General features: G+C 42.9%; 1 protein-coding gene across 1 annotated transcript in view; it reads left to right on the forward strand.

Annotated features, from left to right (window-relative positions):
* LRP1B (LDL receptor related protein 1B) overlaps positions 1 to 19,386 on the forward strand; it is a 1,602,836-nt gene that overhangs the window by 1,005,720 nt on the left and 577,730 nt on the right. Inside the window, exons 25-27 of the mRNA XM_090045827.1 lie at positions 3,839 to 4,043; positions 9,252 to 9,416; positions 10,075 to 10,319. Coding sequence (XP_089901953.1) covers positions 3,839 to 4,043; positions 9,252 to 9,416; positions 10,075 to 10,319 — 615 coding nt within the window. The remainder of the gene's footprint in view (positions 1 to 3,838; positions 4,044 to 9,251; positions 9,417 to 10,074; positions 10,320 to 19,386) is intronic.

Genomic DNA, 19,386 nt, shown 5'->3' on the forward strand with positions numbered 1-19,386 from the left:
ATGTATCACCTGGTCATGGAAGGAAATGAGATTGGTCAGACAAGACCTACCCCCAGTGATGCTGTGTTGGCTATCTCTCAGCATGTTGCTTTTTGTTAACCTGTTGTTAATGGTTTCCTTGATGATTTTTCTAAGATCCTTCCAGGGACTGAGGTCAAACTTATTGGCCTGTAGTTCCATGGATCTTCCTTCCTCCTTTTCTTGAATATAGGCACCACACTGGGCCTCTTCCAATAATCAGGCACCTCACCACAGTGCTACGGGTTCTCAAATATCCTTGCCAATGTTATGATGTCAGCCAGTTCTTTTAGCACTCTTGGTATATTCCATTTGGGTCAGCTGATTTGTGGATGCCCAGGCTCTCAAGGTGTTCCCTCACAAGATCTACACCAACAGGCCTTTCTGCCCACCTGTTTCTGGATTAACTGGCTGCCTCTCTCTCCCCCCATGCCTGGATGATACATAATTATGGTGCTAATTAGGTGAGAGGCTGCCCATTTTTGGACCCCAATGTCAAGGGGAGCCATCTGCAGCTCCAGCCCCACCCCCCTCACACGCACACATTGCAGCCCATGCCTTCCAGATGGCATCTTAGTTCTTTACATCTCTGGCCCCACCCTGGGCCCCAAAACACTCTGGGCTGGACCCCAACTAGACCCTTCTCAACAGGTGGTCTGTTCCACCCTCATTCTGGGCTGCCTAGATCCCTGCACTGTTCCCCCTCTCAGGTGTGCCCCCTCCTTGGGACCTTTGGCCCTTGCCTCACTTCCAAGGCTAGCAGAACCCCAGGCCCTTGCCTCTGGGCATCCCTCATGGTAGGCCGCTGGCCCTTTTGACCCTTCTGGTCCTGGCTCCAGCATTGATCACTCGAGGGTTCCTCAAGTCAAGCTTCTGAGCATCTAGCCCACACTCTCTAGCATGGGCCCACCTTCTCAGGCCCTACTATGTGGTTATTTACCCGGTTGTAGGAGCAAAGGTTATTAAGGTGCCCTGACCTGCCTTTTACAAGGGTGGTAACTGGCCTGGCATTTCCTGGGGGCTCCCATGCCACCAGGAGCCCCACCAGGCCACCCACCCCCACCAAGGTACAGTTTTAGGTCACGCCCAGGACCAAAAGCCTCCTAGCCATCCCCATAGGCTCTGGTCCTTACCTCCTAGCTGTTCCTGAGCCTCAGCTCCACCGAATGATGTTTCTCTCATGGCTGCCAGCAGCAGACTACTGCTTCATCCTATCCTTGGTGTCAAAATGGCCACCATAATTAAGCGCCTGGCTGCTGCCTGCTCTAGCCCTTAAAGTGGCAGACACCAGCAGTGCCCTGCCAAAGTTGGATATGTGTTCACCCTTTCCCTGGTGATCCTGCATCTTGTCAGGTTGTGTGCATCCCTTGGGCTGATGGAAGTCTGACCCAAAATAATTGTGAAGGAAATTGGTTTTTTCCTTGGTTTGGTTGGGGTTTTTTGTTTGTTTTTTTACTTTCCACGTATCTGAAGAAGGCCTTTTTGTTGTCCTTGATTCATGTAGCCAGTCTGAGCTCAGTTTCAGCCTTGGCTTTCCTAGTTCACTCCCTACAAGCGCAGGCCAATTCTAAATATTCCTTAGTGGTGTTTCTCATCTTCCATCCTTTATCAACTTCTCTTTTTAGATACAGGAGGTCCATGAGTTCCCTATGGAGCCAAGGGGGATGCCCAGCCCTTTTCCTACTTTTTCTATGGGCTTGAATGGACTTCCCTTGTGCTTCAAGGATCACATCCTTGAGGAGTGACCAATCTTTATAGACTCCCCTGGCCTCTCAGGGCTTCAACAACCAGCCTCCTGACGTTGTGAAAATCATCTTTTCTAAAGTTGAGGGCTTCCGCATTGCTGACTGACTTGCCAGCTTAAAGTGACCAACTCACAGTCACTGTCATCCAGCTTCCCTTTGATTCTCAGGTCGATCACTAGATCATCCCCTTTGGCCAGTATCAGGCCAGGCAGTATCTTGCCTGTTTTCAGCCCATAGACTTCTTGAGACAGAGCTCATCAGTGCATGTGAGGAAGCATTGCAACTGATCAGATTTAGCTGAGTGCTCTTCCCATGAGCTGTCAGGGTAGTTGAAGTCACCCATGACAACCATGTAGCAAGAGTGTGCAGGCTCAGCCAGTTCCCTAATGAATCTGTGATCAAGTTCTTGTTCCTGATTATAAGAACTATGGTAGACTCCTACTGTTATATCTCCTTCACCATGTTCCCTCCGTATTTTTACCCAGAGGGTCTCAAGTCACTTCCTTTGGTTGCCAGTCTCTGCCTGTAGGGAAGTGTATTGCTGCTTCACATAGAGAGCTACACCCCTGCCCTTTCTTGCAACATGATCTCTCCTGTACAAGGTATACCCATCTATACCTGTGGTCCAATCATAATGGAGTCCTACCGGATTTCCATTATTCACATGAGATCATAGTCATTGCTGTTTAGCAGAAGGGCCAGTTCCTCTTGTTTGTTGCCTAGGCTCCTGGAATTTGTGTATAGGCAAGTGTGCCTGCCATTGGAGGCCCTAGGCTTCCCAGCAGTCCTGAAGAGCCCCATCCCTGAGCTGGGGTAGGAGTGAGCTCCCTTGTACAGCCTGACCTGCTTGTGGTTGATGCTTGGTGGGCTTGCACCAGTGGCTATCCACCTGCCCCTGGTGAACTTGGTTTCAAGCCCAGACAAGCAGGTCAGCCATTCTGGCCGAGAAGAGATTCTTCCCCATGTGAACAGAGTAGAGGCTATCTCTTCCCAGTAACTTGCTGGCTCTCTCCCTGAAGTGTGGACTGTCGTCATAGAAGCCTAAGCCTCCACAATGGCACCAGCGCCACAGTCTTCTGCTTACTTCTTCAATTCTATTTTTCCTTCTATGCCCATGACCTGTAAAGGATCAAGGAGAAAACCACCTGTACTCCCAGCCCTCTAAACACCACTCTCAGAGTGCTGTAGTCATTCATGACCCAGCTGGGATTGCTCAAAGCCAAGTCATTCATGTCTACATGGGTAAGGAGCATGGGGTAGTGGTCAGAGGGCTGGATACTGACCACTACCCCATGTTCCTTATCCATTATTTTTCAGGCTATCTGCAAACTCAGGCAGATGTCACTGGTACAAAATGTAAATATCATCTTTGGAAACCTAAGGGCTAGAGTCTCAATTTTTAATATAAAACTTGAGATTCAGCTGTGCAATTTTACATTTTTTTGAATACTCAGAGATTTGGCCTTAAACATTTGACCTAATTATGTTATAAATGCACCAGTTTGAAAGAACAGCATCTGTGCTGTATGTGGTCATACATCAGTGAAAAAATACTGCTACACTGCAGTGCGCCTTTGGATTCCTTTGTGGATGACATAACAAATTTTTGTAAAGGCAGAAGTCAGGGCATTTTATTATTATTATTATTATAAGAAACCTGTTATTTACGGGTTCAGTAGTTTGAGAATTTTTATTCCTCAGCTTTCCAAAAACTTTTAAATTTCCTATTCCTGTGAACTAACACAGTTCATTTATCAAAATACTGCCAAATATGTACTTTGTTTATAACCATCTATCACAACTTGTGAGGAAAGAAAAATATCTTACTCATGAAGATAAATAACATCATAACATCAGGTTGGCTATTATGAGTCTCTCTGTAAAAGATGTATAAAGGACTCATTAAATAGAAACTGTCTTAAATATAACATCAGAAAAGTTATATATAATTCAGGCTTTTTATTATTTTTGTTTGGCCAGCAGTTGTAGGTGTACATTTATCACATTTCAAGTAGCTGTTACATCTCTGCTCTCATCCTCTCTAGCATGTTTATAATCTTTTGCCTTTTTTTCAGGTGTGAATGCCATTGAAGTGGTAGTAGAACATGGCCTGGCTACTCCTGAGGGTCTTACTGTAGACTGGATTGCAGGAAACATATACTGGATAGACAGCAACTTGGACCAAATTGAAGTAGCAAAACTAGATGGCACTTTGAGAACAACGTTAATAGCAGGAGCTATGGAGCATCCCAGGGCTATTGCTTTGGATCCTAGATATGGGTAACTAGAAAATGTGTCTTCTTTTCTGGGGAGAGTGCTGGGGCGGGGAGAGGCAGGAGGAGGTTGTTGGTGGTGGATGATTTCTTATGGAGCGCTTTGAGAGGTAATATTTAAAAGTTTAAATATTTTTTTGCTTGCTTGTAATGAATTATGGCATGTAACTTTAATACTACTTTAGGGAAAAGAATGTTGCGATCCAGGGAACCAGAATGAGAATCAGGCAATGTAGTGATTTGTTTTGGCTTTTTTTCTGAACCGCTTTATGGATACAAGCAAGTAAATTAACCACTCTGTGTTTTTAAATCAACTCCAAACTGGAGATATGTTTACCAATTTAATGCACTTTGTAGATAGCTTTTAGATCTCCTTTAAGAGTTTGAAGAATTATTATTATTGAGGAACAACAAAAAGAAAATATTGGCTAGTTGACTTGGTAGAGTATGAGAAAGAGTCCATAAATGGTAAACAATTCAGTGTAACTTGGTATCTATGGAATGGAGGTGGCTGGAGGAACTGTAGTATTTTTCTGTTTATTGAGATACTAAAGATTATTTTTAAAGTAACTATGTACCAAACCTCTTTTTTAGCAAGAGGGAACCCCTTTGCACACAAAACAACCCCTGCTCCATCTCCTGCAAAGAACTTATGACTAACAATATAATACATGATTCAAATTGAAGATTGGTTGGAATTACTGCTAAGTATTTAAAAGCTTACAACAATGACAAGCACTGTACAAACTCTTGAACTGACTCTGTAGGTCTATTAGCCACACAATACTTCACTGAGGAGAGACTATAACTGAAAAAAGTGAACTACACTTTGTCGTCATTTCGTTTAATTTTTCTCTCCTTTTCAAAATCCATTTTTCTCTTTATCTTTATGTTGAACATTAAAAATGTTGAGGAAAAAAGTGATTAGGAAAAATAAAAGCCAAAACCAATAAGATCAATTTTTAAAATTGAGTCCTTATAAAATAATTCATACATAGGCTTATACTTGCTTTATCAAATGAACATTTCTGTATGCAAATGAAGGGCCTGCATAACAGTGTAGCACAAGGGCATAAGGGGTCTCAAGGCAGCATTGTAAATGCTGGAGAAGGTTGGACTCATGGTACAGTAACTGAGTAAGCCGGAGCACGGAGAAATGCAGTCAAGGTACAGTTGCCCTGAGAAAGGCCATGGTTAGTGAAAGCCCAACAGGAGTGCAGAAAGGCCAAAGGAAAGGCCTGCACTGGGAGGGCCACAGCAGAGGCTGAATGGGCATAGGGGAAGTAGAGCTCCCAAGAGGCCTGGCAATGCTCTGGTGAAGTATGAGGTGGCTACAAAGCGGTGGTAGAAAGTTGCATTTTTAAAGAGCCCTTGTGGAGCCTCAGTTGTTGGATATACTTTGTCCCTAGGGGCAAGGCCCTATTTCAGCAAAGGCATTGCAAGCAAGATAGGAAAGGTAAGAAAGAAGACAGGACTGAGCAATGATCATACAGACCGGACCTCAGTTTATGGAGGTACTGCTGCTTGCTCACAAGGAAAAACACAGGCTGTTTTGGTCCCTCCTCATATAGCTGGTGAGGAGTGGAACAAAGCAAGGACTAGGCAGAGCTGTGATTTTGCCCCTTTGCAGCCAGCATTGCTACCCTGGCCATGAACCTAGCATGGTTTACTTCCTTCCCAGGTGGGCAAGAAAATTAACAAAAGGTAGTGCAACGATGTATTCACCCCTTCTCTGAGCTTGTATCAAAATCACAATTGAGCCGCATATAAATAAACATGCCAATGGATAATTAGGTAAACACTTTTGAGTACCTAGGATTTAACTTTTACTTACGTGTGCACAAATATATGTAAACAAATGTGGAATCTTAAAATCTAGTACCTGCCTAGATTATTATTGATGCTGAGGATATCTCCTAGAAACTGCCCAATCAGACAGGGACTATTCCTTTTTGATACCTTAATTTGATAGGAAATGTAACATTATTGTCATATTATGCTAGCCCAGTGATGCTCAACCTTTTTTCCCTTGTGGGCCAGATGGGCAGTGCCAAGTCCATCTGTGAGCTGGATCCAGCACCAAGATCTCCATGGTAGGCACCATTCAGCCAGACAGAGGGGCATAAGCCAACCCAAACACAACCCAGCCCCACAGGAGAAAGGGGGTGTGGCCCAGCACCTTGGGGGAAAGGGGTATGGTTTGGCCTCATGGGGAAAAAAAGGCATGGCCCAGCCCTGGGGGGGGGGGGGGAGTTGGGGTATGGGGCATGGCCTGGCTGAATCCAGATTCAAGGAAGGGGGTGTGCCTTGGATGTGACTGGCAGTGTGGGGCCTAAAGTTTGGGAATTTGGCATGGGGAGGATGACTATATTAATGGCGACCATTCTGCTGCTGCCAAATTTGCCACTGCATTTGGAGCTCTACGGGCCAAGTTCAATGGCTTCACAGGACGGAGGTTGAGCATCCTGGTGCTAGACCTTTGATGTAATAAAACTAATATAGGATATTTATGAGATCAGTTACCACAATGCCAAATTTTAACAAATACACATCATAGACACTGTCTTTTGAATCAGTGTATTTATCCACACTGTTTTAAATATAGGGTTACATTTTGTAGAGATGATAGTTGTTGTTGGGGTTTTTTTTAAGTCTTTACTTTTTACCTCTAGTGAAGCACACTTCAGGTATCATTTTAATGGTAACTTTCTTAAATATGTTCACTTTTATCACTTAGCCATTGGATAAGTGTGGATTTATTTTTTTTAAAGAAAATAAATATTTTAAACACACAATTGTAGAGCAGTATCTTCCATAGCTTTACACAGCAAGATATGTTTTCAGTAAAGTTGGGTGTCGGACCAGTCAAATAAAGGTTTGGTCAATTGATTGGTCACATATTGGTCAAATTGTAAAAAATTGCCAATAGGTGGAAATAATACACAGAAAAAAGCACAAATTTTACATTAAGAAATGTGTCAAAAACAATTTTTAAAATCATATTTCTGATAAGAAAACTACAAAAAAAACCTACTATAGCAGGTTTGTTTGGGTTTCTTTTGTAAAATTGCTATAATCTTTGACAACTCAAAAAAGATGGAGTCAATTGACTGGTCAGTTGACTGGCTTGCCAACTGTAGTCTGGTGACAGAGACTGTGTGAAGAGAAGAAAGTGAATGCTCTTTTTAAATGAGCCTGTAGATTTATTTTGAACATTAAAAAAAGTTATTACAGGTCAGTGCCTGACCCCTTTAAATTGCAGGCAATTTTTTAGTAGGGCTCAACCAGCCAAAAAGAGTTGGCATAAGCTTTTGGTAACTGAGAAAAGACATATTGCCTCCTAATCGACCAGTATGTGCAGTGTGGAAAACGAGCAGTTTGCTCTAAATATTGCCTGTTGAAGCATACAGCTCTTGATTATGGAAGCTAGCAAACCCCAGAGTATTTCCTTTGTCTGACCAAGCATAGATATATTTCAAATGTTCAAGTGTCGGTAATGATCGCATTGAATTCCACAGGTGACTGTCATGCCCCCTGGTGGCAACACAACCCTTATCTAGCCCTAGAAGTGGCCTCTTCTTCTTACATACTGCCATGCTATGACACAATTTTTTGATTGGAATGGAGGTTGCCTAATGGGTCCTAGAGCAAGCCAGTACCTTTAGATGCCAGCTAGCTGTTGCCATGGCTGGTCTCCACCGTGACCTTGCTAGGTGGGCACTGAAAGCATCCGTTATCTTTAAGGGCTAATTACATCCTCCCATCTCCCCTACAACCATACCCATGCCTCGCTGGTGTTACTATTTAATGACTTCATTGGGCACTTGGCCCCAATACAACACCAGGCCATCTCATGCCTTTATACCCTAATTGGGGCCTCAGCCTTGCCAGCCTCTGCCCCTTTTCTCTTGCTGGTTCCCTTAACCCAGAGGGCCTGACTCTGGGTTCTAGCCTGAGTCTCACCCTCTCAGGTTGCTCCCTGCTTGGGCTCAAGGCCACTGGCACTGATTCCACCCCTCTAGGACTGTCCCTCTCATGCACGGGCCACCTTGGCCATGGTTGTGCCCTCCCTGGGCACTGGGTTGCCTAGCCCTTGTCCACCTCTTGTCCAAGCTAGACTCCAGCCTTTCTCTCTCTCTCTTTCTAGGCTGCAACCTCATCCTTGGGTCTAAGCCCTGAATCAAGGCCCCTAGCAGGGCTTTAAGCACTGGCACCCTAATGTGGGTTAAACCCCCAGGTGCCCTGCTGTGGCCTCTGCTCACTCCCCTTTCAGCCATGTCCAAACCACCAGTTAAAACTAACCAAGGATGGGGTTCTGGCAAACAGAAACCAGACCTCCTCTGGATGCAAACATAAACAGTGGCTACCTGCCTGCATAACAAGGCTTCCCCTTATCCCAGGTAATGTTACCTGTAGAACAGTAGCACTCAGTCACCTTCCTCAGGATAGCCCTGGTGCCAGCTGGGAGCTCTCCTGCATTCTCCCTGCTCTGGAGCTCTTGCCTCTGGGGCCAGGCTGTCCCTCTTGACTCAGGGCCTGTGTTTATATACCATCCTGGCCCTGCCCTCTGCCTGTCAGGTGCCTCCCTGGACTGCCGCAGGTGTCTCCTAGTTCAGGTTGCTGGCTCAACTGCAGAGTGACTTACTACTGTTGATCTCTTCTGTGCTCCTATCTTGTCTCCCGTGCTGGGCTCTAGCCCTTGGTGCTACTGCTGCACAGCTAGCTCTTTGGTTGCATCAGGTTAATCCCCAAGTACCTGTTCCCGGGCGGCTTATAATTAGCAGCTTTCCCCGCCTGAGGCTCTCTGCTTCTCCTTCACCCTTAAATTAACAGGAGCCCTTGACTCTCTGTTACAATGATCAAATAACAACATTAAGAAAGAAAGGAATTTTGTAGCTAGATAACTATAAAAAAAATGGTTTTTTTTACCATTTTCATAACTGCCTTGAAAATGGCAAAGCATTATAATCATAACACACTTTCTTCATTTCATCTTACTTCCTAATGAAAATATTACAGGTTGCCAAAGACTCCCTTTGTAACTTAGCTTCTTTTGAGATATTTTGAATATTTAAGTATTAAGTTATTTTCCCTTAATTATCTTTTTAAGTATCATATGTACACAGCTTCTATATATATAATTTGTCTGCTTCATTATGATTTTACCCAGATGTTCAAGTATGAGCTCTTTTCCTTTCTTCCTTCTTTTGTACAGTATTCTGTTTTGGACAGACTGGGATGCTAATTTTCCTCGCATTGAGTCTGCTTCCATGAGTGGTGCAGGAAGAAAGATTATATATAAAGACATGGGTACTGGAGCTTGGCCTAATGGTCTTACTGTTGATCATTTTGAAAAAAGAATAGTATGGACAGATGCCAGGTAAAAACAGTTACAACATGAATTATCAGTTTTCTAGTGCTTGTTGTTATATATAGAATCTGATGTAGACTGCAGAAGATATGCTACATTACTGATCTTAAAATAAATGTTTTATACATGAGCTGTCCTAAAGTTTGATCTTGAGCCCATTAAAGCCAGCATTCAGCCAATGACTGCAGCATGTACTGGATAAGGTCCTTAATATACATTTGAAATTATTATGAATTTATAAAATACTTTAAAAAAAGATGTACAATACAGCAAATCCTACTTATCTTCCTGCAAAAAATAGTCATTGACTCATTTAGGAACTATGTACATGTCAAAGGCCCTATGTTAATGTTTTAAACATATATTTAAAATCATGTGAATAAAATCAGTAGTTTTGTTTTTATATTTCAAATAAATTGTGATAACTTGTATTTTAATTTTGTGATAATACAAGCAGAATAAACATTAAAAGGCAAGGAATCCTAAGTCATGTATGCTTGAGCCATCCAAAGGTAATATTTGCTTTATCTGAGTTTGTAATTAATTATATAATGAAAAAAATCTTTAAAAAATGAAGAATATTCACTGCAGAGCTGAATTATTTTCTCATATTGGCTAAGCTGTCTTGATTTTATATTGGTTTCTCTTAATTTGGTATTTCTTGTAGGTCAGATGCTATTTATTCAGCGTTATATGATGGAACCGGCATGATAGAGATCATACGAGGTCATGAATATCTTTCTCATCCCTTTGCTGTTTCTTTATATGGGAGTGAAGTATACTGGACTGACTGGAGGACCAATACCTTGTCAAAAGCTAATAAATGGACAGGCCAAAATGTCAGTGTGATACAGAAGACAAGTGCACAGCCTTTTGACCTTCAGATATATCATCCAAGTCGTCAGCCACAAGGTAACCGAAAAATAATGATATGTTATTTGTTGGAGTAAATGTATACTTATGATTCATATGCCGAGGCATGCTCACTTGCCCTTCTCAGGCATTACCCCATTTAATACCAATGTTTTTTAATTGGTTCTTCTCAGCACACTTGCCTATAAATATCAGCCAGTCTTGGTTGCTGTTATGTTCTGAAAAAGACTCAACAGATTATAAGATCTCACTGTTTTTATTATGCTTCCATCTCCGTTCTTTATTGCTTGATTGAAATTATTTTTTTTATTTTTAACCAAAGTTAAGGTAATGTTAAAATAACAGTCGGGGTCACTAAGCCTTGTTTTTTACATTTCTGTAGGAAAATATAATTTTCTGTGAATTTTATATAGTTCTTCCCCTCCAAATAAAGTCTTTCTCTCTCACCCATAGCCTTCTTGCCTACTTCTCCCAGGATCAACAGACATCCTTTCCCTACCCAGCCCCCCCCCCCATCCCTCAGTATTCCAGATGAACAATATAAGTGGAGTTCTGCCCAGTTGTAACTCTGTGCACCTGATGGCAGGTGCCTCAAGTTCATTCAACTTACTGTATTATACAATTATACATTTCAATTTGTATAATATCTTCTTAGAAGAGTAAGCTCAGTAGTTTGGGGTAGGAGCTTGTGCAAGGTTTGTTTTTTCTTACTACCTAAGAAAAGAACCAAACAGCTTTTTGGTAATAAGCAAAGTCTAAACTGAGGTCAAACTGTAACAGTGTCATCTTCATTTACTTGGAGGGGGGGAAAGTAGCTATGAAATACATTTTTTTTTTTTATTTCTTCAGATTCTTGTATTTTGTTTTTCTTGTTTGAACTTCTTTCTGTTATCTGTATGAAAATTAGATTTTGATTCATATCCACTATATTCCATTTTAGTCTTCTAAAATTTCAGGTACCAAAACCTAAATTTGTATTTACACAAAGTTAATCCATGTACATATAGATGTAATATGGTTCCTTTTCAATTTAAAGAATGATCTTGGTATATTTTAAGTTATAATCCTTAAGTATTAAAGATTCCCTAAATGCAAAACAACTGTTGAATGAAGTATTGCACCTAAGATTTAATGGAAAATATAAGTCTACATCAAATTATTTGTTCCCAAGAGCAAAACTGTAGTTGATGCTATTCATTTTGCCTTAATATAGGAATAACAAATATCTATATTATTTAATATTTCAGAAACAAAGTATAACAAAGCTGTAAAACTTTTCTTTGCAATTATGGGTACGTAATAATTTAGTTAGAAGTATTGGCATTAATGAGGCCATGCAGGTGAAGAACCAGTGTGAATAAGGGATTAATTCATCAGAAATTACAGTAATACTATTTAAGATTTTTAGAGATAATGAATACATATGTGATCTTTAAGTTATTAGAGTAAGTTTTAAGTGAAAAAAGGCTTAATTTATGAGAAATTAATAGACAAGCTTCTTTGGGTAAATCTGACAATTTTTATTAGACTAACTAAAATACAGTAGTTGGAAAAATTCTTCTTTGCAAACTTTTGGGTACAAACATCCTTCTACAGACAGAGGGAGCATCTGCAGTTGTTTTATACTCTCCTGGATGGGATAGAAGCCAAGAATGCAGGTCAGTGAAAATGCCAATGCATGGTAATGAGAATCAGAGGTGGTGAGAGACAAGTGGCAGGGGGAGGAGGGAAAGGAAATGGTGACCTGGTGATGGAATGTAGCTGTTAACTTGTAGAGAGATTACATGGGATATCAGATGGCAGACAGGTTATAATGTGCCATAAATCCAGTGCCTATATTTAGTCCATATTTTTGTATCCTGATGAAGTGAAGTTTGTAGGCTCATCTGTGAAAGGTGTTTTGTAAATTCCCTTTGAACTGAGATTGGAGAGAGAGTGGTTCTCTTGTGAGAAGTCTGTACCCACTGGTAATTGGTATTTCTGTCCTTGATAGATTTTCAGTGTGTATTCTTTCTGGTACACAGTTGTTGTTTGGTTTCTCCTGCATATTTTCCATCAGGTAATTTAGTGCACTAAATGAGATATTACATTTCTGGAGGTTCAGGTGTAAGATCCGGGAATGGTGTAGTTATTGTGAGGGTGGTAGAGATATGTTGCCAGAAATATAGGTTTTTTGTCCGGGCATGGTCTAGATCCATTTGGTGTGGTTTGGGCCATAACCACATCACCAGAAGCAAACTTCCTATGCCCAAACCACACCAAATGGATCCAGACCATGCCAGGACAAGAAATGTAAAACTTGCCAATATATCTTCACCACTCTATGGGAGTGTGTTTCCCCACTGTGCCAAAGAACATGGGATGGGGAAAGAGAGGGGAAGTAGCACTGGACCCCAGGAGAAAAGCAGATGGCCCAGGAAGAGCTGAGAGAGATGCCTGCTGTGGGGCAATTATCCCAACAGCACCGGAGGATCATTGGCCAACTCCCATGGCTCCAGCCATGTTTTAAGAGCATGTGCTGGGTGCAGATGGGCAGACATCTGGCTGCTACTGTTACAAATGGAAGCCCCAAGTCAGCTTCAGTAGAAAGCCAGAATCCAGGTGAGAGATGGCATACTAGGGAGATCAGGCATGCCAGAAAAAGTCTGCACAATGGGAAGGACCAGCAGGTTGAGGAGAACAGGCATGCTGGGAAAAGCCTGCACACCAGAAAGAACCTGTTTACTAGGGAGGCCCGGCAGCTGGAGGACAACTGGCACGTTGGTAAAGCCTGCATGCCAGGAAGAGCCAGCAGACCAAGAGAAGCCTGCACACTGGGGAGGGCTGGCAGCCAGGAGAGAGTCAGCATGCCAGTGAGAGTCAACAGATGGAAGGTAGTTGGCTTGGAGCCAAAGGCTGGCTAAATGTAGAAAGCCAGCCCCAGAGGGGGCAGTAGAAAGTGTTAGAAGTCCACACAATCAGAGGGGTGTCCAGCAATAGGGGAACCAGAGCAAGATCCCCAGACAGAGGAGAACAGGAGAAGAGTACCAGGATCTAGAGTGAGTGCTTCAAAAGAGACAGCAACTAACTATGAGTTGAGGAAGCTTGAAGTTCCAAGTATGTCATCTTCTCAGTTATTGGAGTGGACTGACCGTTTATAACTGTGGACTGACCGTTTATAACTATGGATCTTTAGGAAAAGATTATTTTTCCATTTTTTGAGAACTTTCATTTTCCTTGCACCAGAAATATCTGGTTGGTGAAAGGATGGAGTACAAGGGGAGGTAGGAGCCCTGGGAAGACCATCACTGGGCTTGCCTGGGCAACATAGACCCATTGGGAACCTTCTGCTTAAATAAATTAAACCAAAGTTGTGGCAGGTGGGAACAGAAGTTACTAGTGACGTTCCAATCAGCCAGGAGGAAGACTCTGACACTAATACCTATACAATGCTGATTGTGTGTCTTATACACACTCCCACAACTGATCTCAGTTGCATGATTTTCTATAAGCAAGCTAATTTAGATCAGGAGTGAACAGTATATGTGTTCACCCTTTGTGAGGTACAGGCAAGCAGGCATCCTGTGCTGGTCAAAGTCTGCAGGTTGGGGGCAATCCTTCCCCCCTCCCATCATATCCTGTGAGCTTCCTGGGCTGCTGGAGACAGCCAAGTGCAGCCAAATTTTCAGGTCACCCCCAATTGGCTGCTGGGGATGGATAAGCATGCCTCCACCCCTTTCCATGTCATCTTGGACCCCACCCTCTACCCCCACACACCACCCTGAAGCTTAAAGAAAAGCCCCAGATAGAGTGCCCTCCCTTATGAATTGCATGTCCCTCCATGTTCCAGCCTACCACCATCCAGCTATGGTGTTCCACTGCTTGCATCCAAGCATGCAGACCCAAGAGCAGTGGTGTGTCCTGCTTATCACCCTGTGTGACTCTTGCCAGAGGCTACAGAACATCACATGCAGCCATCTGGACATGATCCAGCAATTGGTCACCATAGAACATGACTTCTTCCCCATTAATGAGCAGTCCTATGTGGGTCCACCTACCGCACCCTCCAAGTATCCTGGACTGGCCTACCAACTTCCACAGAGCCAGCAAGGATGAGGCCACCCAGGATGCCAGTGTGCTCTGGCACCACCTCCAGACCACTGGATGCTGGTCCTGGTCCTGCATCACCAGCAGCAACTGATAGGAGCAGATTGTCCTGTGCACCCAGGATGATAAACAGTGGGGCCAGACCTTTTGCATGTGCTGGGCCACCTTCATGGAAATCTTCATTCAGGTGGCTCTCTACATTACATGCCAGGAGGTCTACATGTGGCCATCCTTCACTCCAGACAAGTGGGTGGCCATCACTGTAATTAAGTTGACCACCCGCAGCAGTCTCCACTACGTAGCCAACCAGCTTGGTGTGGGCAAGTCTGTGGCCAGAGAGGCTGTCCAGGAGGTGTGCCTGGTCATTCAGAATGTCCTGGCCAACTGCTTCATCTGCCAAGCCAACGTGCAAGAGGTGGTTGCTGGCTTCCACCAAATGGATATCTCCAACTGCGTGGGGGCAGTGGACAACACCTACATCCCCATCTTCTGCTTGCTCCAAGGCACCCAGGCATTCATTAACTGTAAGGACTACTTCCCCGTTGCCCTGCAGTGTATTGTTGACCACCAAGGTTGCTTCATCCACATCTTCACTGGCTGACCAGGCAGTACCCATTATGCCCACATCTTCCAAAACTCCCCACTCCCCCAGATAATGGTGGATGCTATGCTCCTGGAGTCCCCAACTATATCATCAGTGCTATTTTCCCTCCCCATATCATTGTGGATCAAGCCTAGCTTCTCCTGTCTTGGCTCATGAAGCCCTACATGGGGTAGCTGGACCACCAAGAAGAGCACCTCAACTACTGCCTGAGCAGGTGCCATATCACTGTAGGGGTGGGGAGGTCTTCTGTGAAGCCTGGGCAAAGCAGACACAGTGCACAGACCAGTCATGGTGCACCATGCATGCACAGCACTGGCCCCTCAGCAGCCTGGGTGTAGGTATCCCCAGCCAGTAGATGCCTGCCTTCACAAAGGGAGTCTCTTCTCATGCCAGTCCCACATCTCCTGGTGCCAGGAATAAGCTATGCTTGCTGCCACTCAGAGGCAGTGTCCAAAGCCTCCAGCATCTCCTCCTTGCTTCTTTGATGCCTCCGATGGAGATCACTCATGCTCTCTGCAGCTGTGCAGCCCCCTGTCCTTGCGCTAGCATCACATCCTCTATGCACTGCTCTCCATTGCACTGGTTGTATTTCTGCTGTTTGACAAGGGAGAAACAGAGCTTTTGTGTGAAGTTGCAATGTACTAATAAAATGAAATATAAGGACAGGAACCTTCCCTGGGCACTCACACAGAGATGGTCAGGTGGTTTCAGTATGTCCTCTTTCTTGGCGCTCTCTCTCCCCCTCATGACCCACCCAGCACAGCAGAGACCAAAGTCCCAGCTGTTTTGTGGATGGACAGCAGACCCTACAGTGGTGCTATGGGCTAGGTTGCCAGGACGGAAGAGGCTACATCCCCCTTCAGAAACTGTGGCAGGCATCTTCTCTAATTCCTCAGGGGGTCATAGAATCCTGCAAAGAGTCATACCATCCCTGGTGAAGGCAGGGACTGACCACTCTGGGGGATGCTGGCAGAGCTTTTAAACCACCCCCTCCTTCCCTTACAGGAAATATGTTTTATCCCTGTATCCATGCAGGAGCGGTACTTTGTTCCTGACATTTCCTTGTTGAGAGTTGGCTGGTCCTGGAAGGATGAGCTTCATCACTGTTAGGCTGGAATACTAGAGGACTATGATCTAACTTGAATTAATAAGGAAACAGTCCAGAAGGTCAATGCATCAGTTTAACCTAAGTTGATCTGGAATGAGTGCCCATTACACTAGGTCTGTCCTAGACCACTTTTGTCATTTTTAGATCAGTCTATATGCACTGAACATTTTATGGTTGTGGGTTTAGAATGATCCACTTTCACTTAGACTGGTATAAGTATAATGTATGTATGTACCCATAATGTGGGCTTGAAAATTCCATTTCCTCTATCTGTCCCTCCCTCGCTTCCTTGTTTCAGTTTCACTTATTTTTTTAATTGTATTCATTCTTGAAATATACAACTTAGAAAAGCTAGGGAATAAGAATGTTGCTTGTAATTGGCGCATTCTTCAAGGAAACCAAGGAATAAGAGATCAACTTTAAATTATCAGAAATCTTGATGTTTGCCATTTCATTATAATTTCATTTTGACACCAGATTTCCATTCATTTGAGGCTGTTTCCACTTTAAACATTGTTTGTCATTTTCCCCAAGAAGTGGTTAATAGGGAATAAACTAATCAAGCTAAAAACAGATCACCAACCTTGATCAAAAAAGCCTTTAAAAAATTCTGATGTTATTCGTTCAATTAGTCCACCTTTGCTCTCCAACATTTGCAGCCTATTTTTCCAGTATATAGCAAAAAACAAAACAAAACAACAAAAAAGTTGTAGAATTATAGCGGGTTATAGTAGGTTACAAACACAGTGTAGCACAAGTTGAATACTTAACAATAGTTTCATGGTATTACAAAAAAAGCTAATAGCATGCTGGGATGTATTAAGAGGAATATCACAACGGGTTATGGGAATTGATTCTTTTATTATAGTCTGCATTGCTGAGGCTTCACCTGGAGTATCATGTCCCCTTCTGATCCGTGAAAAACATGGACAAATTAGGAATAATTCAGAGAAGACTAACAAAAATTATTAGAAAATTAAAGAACATGATATAAGAAGATGTTAGATGAAATTAGGATTTTTTTTTCTTTTTTTTTGTAGTCTGGAGAAGAGAAAATGGGGAAAATTTGAAATACAAGAAAGGTTGTTATAAAGAGGGTGATCCTCAATTAATTTCTTTGTACACAACAGAAAGGATAAGAAATGATGGTTTTACATTTAAAAAGGTATATTGTATTCCACCAGTATTTTCTAAGATGTTTTACAGTATTTTTAATTTACTATACTAAGCAGTTTGATGAAATGCACAACTTTAGGGTGCCTGTACATGATTGTGGAGGCTGCTCTGACATGCTGTAATTACAGTGCATCAGAGCAGACTCAATCAAGTCTACTGGAGCATGGTAATTACCACACTCTAGCAGCATCCAGCATCTCATGTATCAGTGTCCCTGTATTTCAAAATGGTGACAGGGGCACTTGAACTAAAGCTTAAGTGTCAAGAATCTTTGATATCATAAATAAAATACATTTACTAGCCATAGTCTTAATGCATCTGGATTTCTAAGATGTGGTTCATGACTTCATGATTTTTTGGGGGAGTTCACTGAAGAAAAAAAGACAACAAGCATTACAGTAGAACTCTTGTTCCAGGTACATATTGGGAACAAAAGGTTAGTTATATGGCTGCCCTTAAAATTATTGATCGTACTTCAAGTTTGGTGTTTAGGGACTCAGTACAAAACCTTTGAAGTCACTAAGAGCACTTTCATTGGCATTAAAGTATCTGGATTGTATTTAGGTGTCCACCTGTGGATTAAAAAAAAATAGTATATTTTTTGTTATTCAAAAAAGTATTGTGGTTTGGATTGGTTTGTTTTCTGGATTTTTCCCCTTAAAAGTGAGGGATAATAGTTTCAGTTTTCTAAATTCTCAGCTCTTGGTTCCTTGGAAAAGAAAGAACATGTTGGGTTATGTAGCCATTTGCATGCTGTGGTTATATTAGGAAGTCACTCTTTAAAAAGACACTTTCATACTTGGGCAACCATGAAAATTAGAACATTTGTACAAAAGTAATTTACTTTGGCAGTAATGTTCAGTGTTCCCTTTTATATTCTTATATGCGTCACAGTGTAGGGTCCCCAGGGATGGCTGTGATACCCCTAGGGCTCCTTGACCATACCAATCCTGCCCCACGGGCACGCTCTTTCTCACCTGCCATGTCTTGTTGGTAATTCTAATAAATCAGGAAGCTGCTCTCAAGCTCGTATTCTGGACACGGTCTTGATGGACCGCACTGAACCCCGTGGGTTCTTAGATCCCTTTTGGGTCCCGCTTCAAAACAAATGCCTCCCAAGACACCCTCAGCTTTATGGGCTAGATATGTGGCTCCAATCCACCCCTTTGCCATGCCCCAAGCCTTGCAGATAGTATTAAATGTTCTCTCTCCTGTGGCCTTGTTTATAGCTCGGCCTCTTGTCCTCACTGGGCTCTCTGCAGCCCTGCCTCTGTGCCCCACACTGGTGCTGGGCTCTCTGCAGCCCCACGCTGGTACTGGGGTCTGTTCACTTGCTTTGGCAGTGTGCCCTCTGGTGCTGGGGACTGCTCACCCCCTTGTTGCTGTATCCCTCTCTGGTGCTGGGGTCTCTGTGCCCCACACTGGTGCTGGGGTCTTCCCATCGTCCTGTCGCTGCACACTTTTATGGTGCTGGGATCTGCTCACCCCTTTATCGCTGCATCCTTCTGTCATGCTGGGGTTACCACACTGTAATGGGCTCCCCAGTAAGGCCTCCTCCTTCCCCAACAGCCTCAGCCCGAGCCACCGGTGTATAAAAAATCAAACTTCTCCCAGCATTAAGTCCCTTGTAGGCCAGGGTCTCTGGTGACCTCCTGGAGCCCCTTAATCCTACTCGGAGTAGAACAGGTATTCAAACCTCTCTAGTGTGCTTCTTCTCTGAAAGCTTCTTTCCCCTTGACCGCTGACAGAGAACTCCCTATCTAGTTCCAGCCCTGGGGTTTATATAGGCAATTTTAAATTGCAACCCCTCCCCCCCAGCCTCAGAGCATATGTAAAAATGCCTGATGTGTTTAAACTGACTTCCTTAACAATAAAAAATTTGGTACGGGTGACTGGAAGGAATACAATACAAAATAATAAACCCATTAACCAATTCTTGCTTTGCAAAGCTTTTAAATCTGTATAATAATACAAAAATGCTCTGAACATGTGATAAAGTTATTTTTAAATTTGGTATCTTACAACTTGGATTATAACATATGTATTAAACACTCATTTAAAAATATTATTATTTATTAACTATTGATCATAATGACATGTTCAGATACAAGATAGAATATGTAAAGAATTAT

Source organism: Crocodylus siamensis, chromosome 4 (genome assembly GCF_052110815.1).
Source record: "Crocodylus siamensis isolate JL-2025a chromosome 4, ASM5211081v1, whole genome shotgun sequence".
NCBI classification, from domain to species: Eukaryota; Metazoa; Chordata; order Crocodylia; family Crocodylidae; genus Crocodylus; species Crocodylus siamensis.